This window comes from Ursus arctos, unplaced genomic scaffold, assembly GCF_023065955.2.
Source record: "Ursus arctos isolate Adak ecotype North America unplaced genomic scaffold, UrsArc2.0 scaffold_6, whole genome shotgun sequence".
Taxonomy (NCBI): domain Eukaryota; kingdom Metazoa; phylum Chordata; class Mammalia; order Carnivora; family Ursidae; genus Ursus; species Ursus arctos.
Window position 1 is genome coordinate 48590447 of NW_026623078.1, and position 14352 is coordinate 48604798.

At 46.0% G+C, this 14352-nt stretch overlaps 1 protein-coding gene across 1 annotated transcript in view; it reads left to right on the plus strand.

The window, feature by feature from the left end:
* The first annotated feature begins 957 nt into the window (after positions 1-957).
* Positions 958-14352, plus strand: part of SDC2 (syndecan 2) — a 102626-nt gene continuing 89231 nt past the window's right edge. The window contains exon 1 of the mRNA XM_026495689.4: positions 958-1499. Coding sequence (XP_026351474.2) covers positions 1440-1499 — 60 coding nt within the window. The 5' untranslated portion in view covers positions 958-1439. The remainder of the gene's footprint in view (positions 1500-14352) is intronic.

A 14352-nucleotide genomic window follows, 5' to 3' on the forward strand; every position in this document is an offset into this window, starting at 1 on the left:
ATTACATCTATTCAGGAAATACATATTCCTTATTTTTCTTCAAACTAGAAATTACTTTATCTCTCTTTTCTTTGAAGTTCTCTTAAATCTGTTATTATTCAGTGTCTCTATCCAATTTTTCATCAAATTGCCATATTTGTAGCTTCCGAACTTTAACATCCCTATGCTGAAATGGAGCCTATACAATGACTGAGGGGCTTAAACTGTGCGTGAGGTAGAAATGGTATTTAAGTCCTTAATGAAATTATGAGCTTTGAAAGTGTTGTATTTTGGGTTTATAGGGGTCTTCCTTCACTCTTAACTTCTATTATTTTTTTTGATGGGGGGGTTTAGGGAGGGTGGGAAATACTCTTACTGCACATTTATTACATTTATTGTCTTCTCTTTTAAAAGACAATTTTCATGAAGTTGCGATTTATGACCTGTTCACAATGCTTGAAGGCATCTGTAAAGTTTGTGTATGTTTTTCCAACTCTCAAAGCAGTTTCTTTCTACTGGTCTAATTCTCATGGGCAGAAAAGCTAAATTATGTCTCTCGTTGTTTCACCGATCTCTCGCCAGAAAAGTGAGAGTGGAGGGACAAAACCGAGAAGAAAAGAGCATGAAGGAGAGGAAAAGCGGAGAGGGAGGGGAAACATGAAGGAGCTTTGGAGCGCTGGAGCTCTGATTGCGGACGAGCAGATCCAGAGCGGCCACAGAGCGGAGCCACCGGCGCCCACTGGTCCCCGAAGCTGCCAATCGGGGCGTAATCCTGTAGGAATTTCTCCCGGGTTTAGCTGGGAGTCACACTGCCGCCTCCTCTCCCCCAGACGCCCGGAGGAGCTGGGAGAAGCAGGCAAGGGAGGGGGGGGAGGGAGGGAGCGGGAGGAGAAGAGGAGGAGGAGGAGGAGGAGGAGGACCGGGGGAGGGAGGCGGTGGCGGGAGAGGAGGAGGGGCACAGCCGCTGAGCCACTAGCCCGGCTCGGACGCGCTTCTCTCCAGATACTCCGGGAGCTCAAGCCGCGCGGAGCGCGCGCCCTTACCGCTCTGCCCCCAAACTTCAGCTGCAGCTACATTCCAAGCCATCTAATTTATTCCTCAAAACCAGCAACTGAACCACGACACCGGGAAGGAGTCCGCGGAGGAGTAAAACAGCAGCAGAGCCAGAAGAGCTCGAGAGAGCAGCCTCCCCGGAGCAACAACTAGGCTTCGGGAGTGCAGAAACCAACAAGTGAGAAGGCGCCGCATTCCCGGGGCGCAGCCGCGGGCGGCGGGAGCAGGCGCAGGAGGAGCCAGCGAGCGCCCCCGAGCCGGGAGCCCCAGTGCCGGAGCCCCAGCCGCGGTCGTTGCGGCTGCTCCGGCCCGGATCTCTTTGCACCGGCTGCGCCGGGCGCTAGGCAATAGGCTTCGTTTCGCCCTGGTTGCAAGCGGCGGCTGAGAGCAGCCGGTCCCCGGGGAATATGCGGCGCGCTTGGATCCTGCTCACCTTGGGCTTGGTGGCCTGCGTGTCGGCGGAGTCGGTGAGTGGACTCGGAGGGGGGAGCGCCAGGCGTTTTTGGGGCTCGCAGCCGAGGAGAGTCCGCAGCGCCCTCGGGGAATCGGGGAGCGCCGCCTGGGGGATCCCTTCCCCCCACCCCCCGACTTGGCGCTCGGTCCTCGGGAATCTACTGGGACAAATGCGCTCGCTCCTCCACCCCTTTCCCCCTTGCCTTCCCTTGCCGCAGAAAAGCGCCGCTCGCCGGAGTTGCCGCGAGGTCCCCGGGGATGAGGGCGCGAGAATCGCAGTTTTGTCTAACCGCAGAGGCCCCTGAAGTCACTCCCAACTTCTTCGCCCTTGCAGGGCTCTTGCTGCGTGGCCCGAGACGGACCCAGGGAAAAGGGTGGCCAGAGCAGCCGGAGGAGGGCCGCGAGGGAACCCGCCCCCTCCGCGCGCTCGGCGAGACCCAGGGACAACCTGGAAACTTTGGGGTCCCCTCCTCCACACACCATCCCCCTACGCTAGCTAGCTTTCCCAGTCGGTTGAAGGCTAGTTCTGGGGAGATGGGGTCCCGATTTAAGAAACCTGAGAGTGTCCGGAAAGTTTGCAAAAAGTTCTTTTGTTTGATGTTCTCGGTGGCTGGGGCGAGGGAGCAGACACTCCGTGGAAAGGCTGCCTACCCCCTGAGGCCCAGTCCCCGGTCCCGCGGGGGGGTGCACGGAACGCGACGGAAAATGCTGGGGCCCCGGCCCCTGGAATCCCAGTCCTGCGGCGACCCCCTCCTCTCTGAGGGGCGCAGGGCGGCCCCGCGGGCCCTTAGGGGTCGGAGGACGTGTTATTGGGTTGCACTGGAGTGGAGCGTGCAGGGCGAGGCGTGGTGCGGGGGACGCCAAGCTCGGCCTCGGGCCATGCCAAGCTCGGCCTCGGATCGCCTGGCCCTTCGGGGACCGAGACTTCCAGCTTGCCATGCTTGCCCTCGCGGACCCTGGCAGGGGTGCTTCCCAGGCCCGGAGGAGTCTCTTCTCCCGCCGGGGCGGGCTGCGAGCACCCAGCCTCCCTTCCCGGCCGAGGCTGTGGGAACTTGGGTTCTCCTTTGGGTTGCGTTTCTGGGGCCGGAGCTTGTTTGCCTACGTCGCCCAATGAGCGCCCTCTGAAGGGAGCTGCTTCCTGGGCTTCTTGTCGGTGGCGGCCCCTACCTGGGTGCCCCGAGCTTTGCCCCGCTAGGTGGAAGCCCAGCACCCCCGGTTCTGTCTGCAACCGCGGTGCCGTCCGGGCTTCGGTTTGGGAGCGCTGCTGTTTCTGGCCCTTCTAGTTGCCATATCTCCTCCCTTTGCCACCTCTTGCCTTGCCCAGGGGTGGTTTCGTGAGTTTTCCCCCCTGCCTTTGGAGTGTTACTTCCCTTCCTCTTCTCCCCCCCCCCCACTTTTTTTTTGAGTTGAAGCAGTTTAGGAATGGAATAACCTCTTAGGCACAGAGCAGCAGATGGGCATTTTCATCAGCGTGGGGAGCGTCTGTGTGTGCTAGCCGGTTCCCCAGCGTTCCTTGAGATGGAAGAGCGGGTAGAATTATCCACATGCGTATTTGGGTGCTTGGGCTGTAAAATAGATCTCCGAGCCTTATCAGTAGTTCTCTATGGCAAATGATCGGTTCATCCGTTGGGTCTGGTAATCTCCCAGCCAGTTATGAACTTTGGCTCATTGTACACAGAAAGGGAGAAATTCTCTGTTTATTTCAGAAAAAACATGATTGCTCATCTTGTTGCAAAACAGGGCAAAGGGAGAACACCCTCGAAAGGTTTTCAAGAGAAGCCTGCCTCAACGGCTGTACAGGGTTAAAGAGTCCTTTTTTCGCTGAGTCCCGTTCAGGATTTGCTAGGAAGTGTTACTGTTTGGGGATTCTCCAGAAAGAATGTCTCTATCTTCTGGCTCTCTGGATTTTTGCATAAATCTGACCGTGCTCTTTAAGTAAAGAAGCTTTTTGCCCGAACTATGCTCCTCCCTGGTGACACCTTTCCCCTGAACTCTGTCTTTGCGGTTCTAATATTTCGCATTTCTGACCAGGATTAGATGCCTTCCCAGCGAGCTCCTCTGTTGGAGAGACTCTCTTCAGTAACTGGAATATCATCCAAAAGGGTGATTAGATATTTTTCAAATGTCGATTTGGACACTCTAGCAGAAAGTCTTTGTTAGGCTGTTTCAAAGCCCAGGGTGGCCACTAGTCCATTTAAATTACTTCTAGTCTCCATTTGACGCGTGGCAGCTTCAGTGTATGTGAAGTTGAAAGACCTCATTTTTCAACACTTAGCTATTACAGCATGTTATTTCCAGTACCTCTTATTTTAATGTGAAAACGACAACTGTTTCCTGGGAGTTAGAAGTAGCGGTTGTCTGAGCTCAAAGTCTGTGTTTAAAAGGAGGAAAGGAGAAATGTCTGCAGTTAGTGAATTCTTGAGTTTTATGCTAAGCACAAGGGAAGGTGGGGGGGGTGCGGCACAGAGATTCTTGGGAACGAAGGCTCAAAGCTGTCTGTGAAAGAAACTGGTGGCCCTTCCTTTCTGGATGCTGGAGGCCGCGGGGACTGTTCGTGGTCATGCATTCATACTTTCCACCGGCAGGTTACGGCTCTCACTGCGGGAACACCATGTGAGGGGAAGGACTGACTGAGTGTGGCGGTAGTGATATGCTGCTGTTTTTCTATCCGTTCTTTTTTTTTTTTACCGTGACTGTTTACCTTTAGAAATAATATATTGCACGCTGCTATAAACACATAATTTGAACTGGAAATATGTTTAAGAAAAGGAAGTGTTTTGAGTTAATGGAATTTTATACACGTGTTTCAATGTGTGTAAATTAAAAGAAACTGTCAAGTCATTTGGACTCATGGGTTACCTCTCAGCCCATTATGAAAGGCAGGCTTTGGAAAGTTTGCATTAGAAAGAAAAACAAGGGGCGCCTGGGTGGCTCAGTCAGTTCAGCGTCTGCCTTCTGGCTCAGGGCATGGTCCTGGAGTCCCAGGATCGAGCCCCGTGTCTGGCTCCTGCTTCTCCCTTGCCCTCTGCCCCTCCCCCTTCTCTTTCTCTCTCCCCCTCCCTCTCAAATAAATAAGTAAAATCTTTTTTTAAAAAAGGAAGAAACATAAAATTGGAACCATATAACCTTTATCAGTTCTGTAAAAAAAATATATTTTGGCTGTGCTGGTAATGAAACAAATTACTTTTGCTAGGGAATTTTATAAAAACAAGGGCTGTTTCTCTTTTGGTTGGATATTAGCCGTAGGTAGACATCATTTAAGAAAGAAAGATCTTGTAAGATCAGGCTTGCAAAAGATGGATGTCCAGGGGCGCCTGGGTGGCTCAGTCGTTAAGCGTCTGCTCAGGATGTGATCCTGGCGTTCTGGGATCGAGCCCCACATCAGGCTTCTCTGCTGGAAGCCTGCTTCTTCCTCTCCAACTCCCCCTGCCTGTGTTCCCTCTCTCGCTGGCTGTCTCTATCTCTGTGAAATAAATAAATAAAATCTTAAAAAAAAAAAAAGATGGATGTCCTTAAAGGAATTAGAGTATGCCCTCTGATTCCTGCTTCTGGGACCTGGTACCTCGTTTTGAAGGAGTGTGTAACACGATTGCTCACATGGCTCCTTGAATAATCATTAGTTTGGAAAGGATTTCAAAAGATCACCAAGTGTTTTCCTGGGCCGGACTAATTCTCAGCTCCTCAGAAGTGCCCACAGACCTGACCGGTCAGCCGCAGGTGGCCCGGAGTCTCCTCAGGTTGGCAAAGCCCCGAGGCTGAGCGAGCCACACAGACGACTCTGTCATTAGGGTTTATAGGGAGTCTGGTCAAGCCACTGTGTTATTGGCATGTCAGCTGGCAGTGATCCAACAGACGATGTGAGGAATGTCATCTGAGTTTAGATTCTCACAACACTGTCTCTTTTCTGTTGCCAAAAATCAAGCTAAATGATCTCAGCCATCATTTCCCTCTCACCATGGAAAGAAGTCCTGCCATTCCTGCCACCGTCAACAGTACATTCCAGTATCTCAAAATCACCCAATTCTTTCATGGAGCAGAAGCCAAAATAAAGTTCTAGAGAAAAAAAAAAAAAAAGCAAGAAGTAACATAGAAGAGACTTTGCTGAAAATAAGCTACTCTTATTTACCTTTTTTAGTCATTTGGGCCAATACCATCCTCCTAATTCTGTTCTTTTGGATGTGAATCTTGGAGACATCCTTGACTCATTCCACTTGGTTGACTGCTCACTCCACCTATGTGTGGTTCATTCCACAAACACACTTCGGCACCGACTGCGTGCCCGGGATAAAGCATCGAGCGAACCGTACTAACTGCTCTGTGTCCTTGGAGCTCACGTTCTAGTGATCCAGGAAGCTTTCTCTTTCTTGACCTGTGCCTTTATGTCAGCAGCTTTGTAGTTGCCTTCCTGGTCCGGATGCTCACCGGCTGTTCGATTTATCCTGTACCATTCTGATGGTGTTCCCATGGTCCACAGACCTCTGCGTGTCTTATTGTATGGCATGGAGTCTAAACGTCTCTGCCAGGTTTATACGAGGCTCGTAATAATGCTCCTTCCTGCTCATCCCCCCTTGGTCACTCTCCGTCATGTCTTCTGCCACTGGCCGCTGGTCTCACTGTCATGAACGCTCCTGGGACGTAGCCTCCTCTTCAGTGTTTCTCTTTAACGCTCTGTTGATTCAGACGCAAGCTCCAGATGGTCTTTCATGTTTGAGCCCTTGTTATTTATCTTTCTGTAAATGGTACAGCAGACGGATGATGAGAATCACTGGAAGTGTGTGAAAATACAGATTTCAGGGCTTCATCTCAGACCAACATAATCAGTGGCCTGGAAGGGGGTGGGGTGATCTGTATTTTTATGAAACATCTCACATGATTCTAATGAATCAACCACATTTGGGAACCATTGGTCTGGGTCACATACTTTACCCCTTCTTTATATGCCATTTTGTGTTAGCTGGTGGGCTCCCAGTAGTGTGTGGCTGTGTGACCTTGGGGGCCACAGTAGAGCGCAGAGGGCTTGGCATGGAAGGTGGACAAGCCGGGTTCAGATGCTGGTACTTTGCCACTTAATGTGGTAGCACTTGGACAAGATACTGAAGCTCCAAGTTGCTTGAAAAAATACCTATGTACGTGTGTATAATTTGGATCTGAATGTCTTTATAACATGATTATTGTGAGCATGTGATGAGGGAGCCTAGGAATGGTGCTTGAAGCACAGAAGGTACTAAGTGGTTTTCTTCTTCCTTTCTTGGTCTCTGCTTGCTTGCTGTGAAATGAGGGAGCTGTGCAAGGTGTTCTTAAGCCTTCTGACATTCTAAGACGCCAGTTTTCTCTTCCGTTGGGATTGGCGTCACATGAGGGGAGGGCCCTTATTGCTGTGCCTTTGACGCCTGCGCAGTGCTGAGCTTCGTAAGCACCTGTGGATGCTCGGTGTTTAAGGGCAGGTGCCAGGGGCTAGGGCAGGTGCCAGGGGCTAGGGCAGTCCGGATCCGTGGGTTCTGCTCAAGCTCAGCCTTGCTCTGCCCACTGCAAGCAGTGTGGTCTGGGATCCACTGAATCCACCAACCTGGGGATGTACCCGGGCTAGTTTGCCAGTTCTGACTCACCAGACCTCAGTTTCATCAACATTGCAGTGTTGGTGTGAAGCATAAACGAGACATGAAGTCAAGTCCTGCCACACTGGTTTACGTCCATGCTTCCTCCTGTGTGCTTCTGTTGAGATTCCCGCACAGGGAAGGAGAGAGTGTTGTCTGTGTTGGATGCTGGAGTGCCGCTGGTCATCTAGAAGGAGGTGGCAGGGGTAGTGAGGGAATGTTGGGGAGGGGGGGCAGAGAGAGAGAGTCTTATTTTTTAAGGGTAGAACTGCATGAAATTTTTCCTTTTAGCAATTTGAGATTCGGCTCCTACTATTAAAAATCTCACAGCATTTTTGACAAGTCTGTTTCTGGGGCCGCGTTAGTTTTAGCAACGAGGCTAGAGGGGTGACTGCCTCTGAATGGGAAAGAACACTGTCGAAATAGAATTGTGAATGTCTGTTTTTCTTGGGTATCTCACAGAATTGGTAGGACTGGGAGAAGGGGAGAGACCGTGAAGTCTTTGGAGATTTCCCATTTGAATTTCATATTAGCAGAGAGAGGCCAACTGGTATGTAGTCGATGATGTGAGAGCCAGCTCGTAGTCTTGGACTCCAGGCTATGGAAAATGTTGTTAAAGACCAGATATGTTTTCACATTTTTTTCCTCTACTGTTGAATCTGTTTTGTCAAAAATGTCACGAAGATGCAGTAAATGTGCCCTTTAGAAAGCATTTGGATGTTTATTTTCTTTTATGATTATACAGGTATATTAAATACAAATAGTACTGATATTTAAGGAGTACGTGCAATTAATAGGGTTTAGTCTCATCGTAAGAATGACATGTGGAATGAGATATCCAATTATTAAGGGAAAATTATTTTTTTCAAGGTCTTACCACAAACGAGTGAAGGTTAAATATGTAGTTTCATATGATGTATTATTAAATATAAACACAGTAAAAATAAATGTACAATATTTAGGGCACAAGTGAGGTTTTACATACATGGAGTTAATTCTCTCAATCTCTGTGGGATGTCAGGTTCCCCATTTATAAAATGATGGAATTCTAGAAGAATGTTCTGTCCTTAATATTTAGTTTTTCTATATGCTTCAGGGTAAGATTGGAGAAATGTTAAGATTAACCTAATCAATAAGTAATTATTAAGCTCCTGCCAAATACTTACTATTTTATTTACTGAAGCAGGGAATTCATTCGCATTACTGAGAGGTTAGTCATTTCTAATAGCTGAGGGTAATCTGTTAACTTGAACTGAGTATTCATCATGTACTGAGATTGCATACATGGCCCTGAGTGTCCATGATCTAATGTCTAATGTTTTCTCATCTATTTTCTGATATAAGCCAGTGTAGCATCCAGACCAGCGGATGTGATCGAATTCACTTTCACTCTAGACAGAGACAACATGACTTGTTGATGGAACGTGAAGGCCTAAGTCACTGAGGGGTCTCAGGCTCCTCATTTGGTTTCTGGCCCAGACGCCCATTTGCAGAGAGGGGCCTCTAGCTGGTACCTTCCCTTTGGCTCATCTCTGTAGCACTGGAGCCCCGTGGAAGTGCTGTGGACGCCACACTAAGCAGGAAATCTCAATGAGTAGGCAGTGTGGTAGACTGGCTCAGAGCCTGGTCATTGGAGGTGGGTTTGAATCCCCTGTGTCACCTTGGGCAAGTTTCTTAATCACTCTGTGCTCAGTTTTCTCCTCAGTGTAATGGAATATTCTAAATAAGGTTTTCAGGATGGCGTGAGACAGAAGAGGTAGAAGCTTTTCACACAGAGCCATGTCCAGGCTTTATGTCCTGTGTTAGTTACTATTACTCTGATGCGTGATTTTCTGTCTCCTTAAAGAGTGGGGGCTCTGTATGCTACAGGGCTTACCTGGTTAGCTCCCACTCAGAGAGTGGCCCAGGATAGGCAGGATTGAGCCTGCGCTTTCACGGCTGGGGTTCTCTTTCCTGATTTGGGGAGGCCTAGCTCAATGTTGAGATATTTGGGATATGTTTGTATTCAGCTTTTCTCTAAATGTGGATGATGTGAGAGGATGACGAGAGAGGTCATTGGTTATTGTTGAAAGGAAACAACCTGAGTGTACAATAAGAGAAGATTGGTTAAATAAAAAATTCTAAATTAAACATTAAATACCATATAGCCATTAAAAATGTATGGGAAGAATGTTTTATAACTTGGAAACTTTATAATAGACAAAAAGTCTGATATGAAACTATATAGTGAAACTAAGGTTATATTAAATAAATTTATATATGTATACATAGATCTGTACCTGTGATAAAATGGCTTAGAACCATATATACATATACACACAGACGCAAAGGAGTACAAGTAAAACTGAGGAATGGAATAAGATTGGTGGATGGTATCAGTGTCCATATCCTTGTTGTGATATTTACTATAGTTTTATAGATGTTACCATTGAGGGAAACTGGATAAAGGGTAGAAGAGATCTCTTTGTATTATTTCTTATAACTGCATGTGAATCTACAATTATGTCAACAAAAAATTCAATTAAAAAAAATGGCACCAGACCTAGAGGGGTTTACAAGTACGTTCTGCTGATCCTTGAAGGAACAATTGTTGTTACAGAGCTTAGAGAGTGATAGAATCTGTTCTTTTTCATTTTTTGAGGTTAGCATTACTCTATGTCAAAATCAGACAAGGAGGGTGTAGGAAACAAACCCTAGGCCAGCTTCACTTATGATGACAAAATTTTAAATTTAATATTCTCAAACTGAAAACAGCAGCTTATTAAAAGAATAACGATGAATCCAAGTTTATCCAAGGCATGCTTCCACATCAGAAAAGCAATGCAGTTAACAGTTTAAGGGAGATAATATGATCTCAATAGATGCAGAAAACATGTGATAAAAGGCTATACAAATGTTAATACAAGGGTCTCTAATATCTGGTTAACTCAAGGGTTTACTATATAAGGGTTAGTACATCTGTGCTGCTGGCTCAGTTCACTTGACATGTTTAGGAACCAAAAGATCGCTGTTTACTGAGTTGTTAGGCAACAGTGTAGTTGCCTGGGTGACAGGTGTGTGACAGTGCAGTAAAGTATGGGTCATACCATATACAGATTCTATTCCACATGAACGTGTCGTTCTGGCATTGCCAGGATTCAGTGTTGTGCTCTCCCAAATTGAGATGACACAGGAGATGATCTTAAGGGTTTTAGAATCAGGCATATTGGGTTTGGTTCTGGTATTGACCATCTGAAATCCACGTGACCTTGGGGAAGTTTCTTGTCATTTCTGAGCTTGTTTTTTCAGTGTAACACTGGGGATTATAATAGTTTGCCTTTTTGGTTATTTTGAAGATTAGCTTCAATAATGACTGAAAACTTCTAATACAAAAACCTGACCCATAGTAGGTGTTTTAAGCGCATTTGATTCTCTTTCCTTGTAGCTTTCAGTTTTGTGGTTCTGGGATATATTATACATGCATAAATATGTGTGCATATGTTTTTTGTTTCTCATTTGCATTCTCACCTTTGACATCCAGGGACATTTATTTTCACAAATCTGTGACCAGTTTATTTTTTACCAGGCAGGTCGTGATGTGAATTATACTTTTTCCTTCTGCCATCATCTGTCTCCTGAATTATATTCAGCTAAAACTCAAAATAGACTTGTACCCAAGTTGGAAATTCAGTTAAGACTTGAAAATCTAACATAGGACTTGGGATTGTAATTGTAAAATGCTTCAAGAAGGTCAACATTGCAGTCTTATGTTGTAAACACTGATTTATCTGTTAGGTTTGCTGATGAATTAAAATCTTAACCTTAGTTCTATCCCACTTCTGAATTCGTTTAGATAAGAGTGGTGAGTATTGGGGCGCCTGGGTGGCTCGGTCGTTAAGCGTCTGCCTTCGGCTCAGGGCGTGACCCCGGCGTTCTGGGATCGAGCCCCACATGAGGCTCCTCCGTTGGGAGCCTGCTTCTTCCTCTCCTGCTCCCCCTGCTTGTGTTCCCTCTCTCGCTGTCTCTCTCTCTCTGTCAAGTAAATAAATGAATCTAAAAAAAAAAAAAGAGTGGTGAGTATTTTTACTTCATTATTCAGGCATCCTCCTGCTTTTTTTTTTTTTTAAAGTTCACATTAGGCCACTGCACTTTTATGAAAGATGTACATTAGTACCTGTTTTCACTAACCAAAAGAAAATCTGAAGAGAATTTTTGCTTCTATGAAAAAAGGCAAAAAGTAAAAATAGTGCTCAGTGTGTTTTGCAGTGAGCTGTGATGGAGGCCGCGTGTACCCGAAGCAGCAAGAGCGGCCCCCCCAAGCTCCTTCCCCAGGAACTGTACTCAGCATCTCAGCATCAGGCCACCATAGCTTTGAGCTGTGTCTGTGAGCATCTGGGCTTTATCGTGATTTCTTTTGTGCATCCATTAGCAAGATGTGTCCTAAGGTATCAGAACAGCCTAAGACAGGTTGTTTTTGGGGTCTGGGAAGGCTCAAAACTTTTCCCACATAAATGACAGGTCGTGGCTTCTTTGCTTTCTGCCATTTCGGTTTACGAAAGGTTTCATGGGAACCGTCTACTTTCAGATAGCAGGGGGAAACTGCCTTAGATTTGGTTAGATTTTGTAATTGTGCTGATTGGTTATTGAATGAGGTTTCATGTTTGGTAAGTCGGTCCGTTAAGACTTAACTCATGTTACGGCACATCAGCCAAGGACGAAGCTCTTTGCTGGTCTTGCAAGTTAAAAAAAGAAATCATGACATGATACCTGCCTTCAAGCAGCTATCACCTACATTTTGATTATTTCAGGGAGTTGACGATGGGTTGGGCCCATAGGTTATACATGTAAAATATGCGTTAGTTTTTATCTGAATCTAGTTAGACATACCTAGCAATCAAAACTGCCAAAGAACTACATCTGCAGTTGAGAAGGATAAGAAGAACCCCTTGTAGAAGAGAAGTCACTGCTTTCCCAGCAAAGCAAGAACAATACCTTCTCTGAAGTGGCATGGTGTGAATTTTATTGATGACCTGAAGACACTTGACTTTCACATTTGTTTCTCTTTCACCACCTGTTCTCCAAGGAAAGACTTCTGAGTACTAAAATGTACAAAAGACACAAAGAGTAAGAAATTGTTTAGAACCTGAATAATTTATTGATGTTTATATCTGCAGAGAAGGAAACCTTACATTTCATCCAGTCTAATTCTCCGTACTCCATAAACTTTGGGCTCTGAAACGCAAGTACTGGACCTTATGTATCTGGCAAAGATCAGTCGTCCTGGCTGATGAACGAAAGAGGTATAGAAGTGTTGGGGTGATTTTCCTTGTATTCTTTTGGATTCTGCTTTTTCATTATGTAACAATGGATTTTCGAGCGGGAATTGACTTTTAAGAGGAAACACATCTAGAGAGGTTAAGTGATTTGTTCAGGATCACATAATTAGTTAGTGGTAGAGTTATAATGTTGGGCTTAGGCCGTCAGTGATTTGTTAGTAATTTTTTCTTACCATAAAATGTTCCCTTTCTGGCTCCTTCTTCTTCCTCATTCCTCACATTAATGATTAGCACCTGATAGACTTAGTCCTGGCCCATGTTTGACGCCCGAATGAAATAACAAATGGAACATACATTATATGTTCTATGCTCTGAATCAGTGTGCTTAATGTGTTCTCTGCAAGATGAATAATTTAAAATGATGCTTAGATAATTTCTCAATTTGCAGCAAAAATTGTGCTCCGGCAGCCTCTGTTATTATCTGTGACCGTTCTGGCTAATTAGGGGAAGAGAGCAGAAAGCCCTGGGATTTGGGGAGACCAGGGGCTGAAGTCCAGTTGATTTGCAAATTGTAGGAAGGTTGTGGAGACTTGCAGACAGAAAAGGAGATGAAAGGTTCCTGGAGATAAGAATCAAAATTAGAAGTAAAGTCCTCATGAATTAATACCACATTTTATGGGACTAAAAAAATACCTCATTTTATGAGGGAAGAAGAGTATTCCTTAGAGGTTTATACTAAAAATAAACAGGTCAGTGCCTTCCAGGAAAAGAGGGGTGGAGGCACTTCTGGTTCAGGTAGAAGCTTTAGTTCCTTTTGCCAGTGTTGGATGTAGGGTTGTCTTTTCTCCCAGCATTTTTCTCTTGAATACTTCTTTGGTAAATCCGAGTGTAACAACGCAAATATATTTGCATCGTAGTTTTTCAAAAAATAAGTCTGTGGGGGGATATTTTTAAGAAACGAATTTTGTTAAAGAACACTGACATTGAAAATCACCACGCAGACGTCCTACTGTGTACTTAGAACCCTGATAGGCACCTTCCATTCTTGTCTATAACTGTCTCACAACTGCCTGGCGGGGTCACTTGCCACGACTGCATTTTAGGTGACCTAGCAGAAGTTAGATCCTTGGGTTGTGTGGGTTTTTTTTTTAAGCTTTAAATAGCCCTGCCATGATACTATCATCTTTCAAGAGAGCAGTAAAAGTGTTTAAATGCATAATCACTTTTTAATATGGTCCAATGGGTGCAGCTCCCAACAGTGACGTGTCAGACCTTTCCTTTGCGTTGCTTGGCCAAACAGTCTGGGCCACATATGTTCTGATTCCTTTACCAACATGGAGCCTGTCACTTTCATGGCTTCTCTCCACAAACTTGTGTCTGGTAATGGGGGAACCAATTAGTGGAATTCATGGGGTCTCTTTAAATTCCCAGCTCTGCGGGTGTCCGGCTGGGTGACTTTGGGCAGGTGTCTTAGTCTCTGTCTGCCTCAGTTTTCTCATCTGTAAAATAGGAGATTAGTCCCAGGAGCCACTTCGTGGTGATGCTGTGAGGATTAATGAGTTCCTGCATGCCCAGCGTTTCGAAGCATGCTGGGTGTAGAGCCATCACTGGTCTTATGTTGACGCTAATTGAAATGGATGGCTGATTCGATGAGCTATCCAAGAAGAAAGGCTCCTCTTCGGAGGTTGTGAACCCGAGACTGAGAAAAATGACCAGATGGGAAAGACAGGGTGATGGGAAAGAAAAGAGGAGGCCGAATTCTTTCCTCTTTTTTCTTTTCTTGCTGTGGCTGTTGTGTTTTGGGGAAGAGAAGGTGGTTTAGCCCCTCTGGCGCTTAGCTCTGGAGAGCGAGGGGCACGTTCCGGATCACCGACTCTCACCCTTTCCTGCACATTAAATGCATCTGGGGAACTTGGAAAAGCTGTGGACGCCTGAGCACCACCCAGAACCATTAAATCAGACTCTATGGCGCGGAGGGGCCAGCTGGCTGTAAAAGCTTCCCAGGTGCTTCTAAGCTT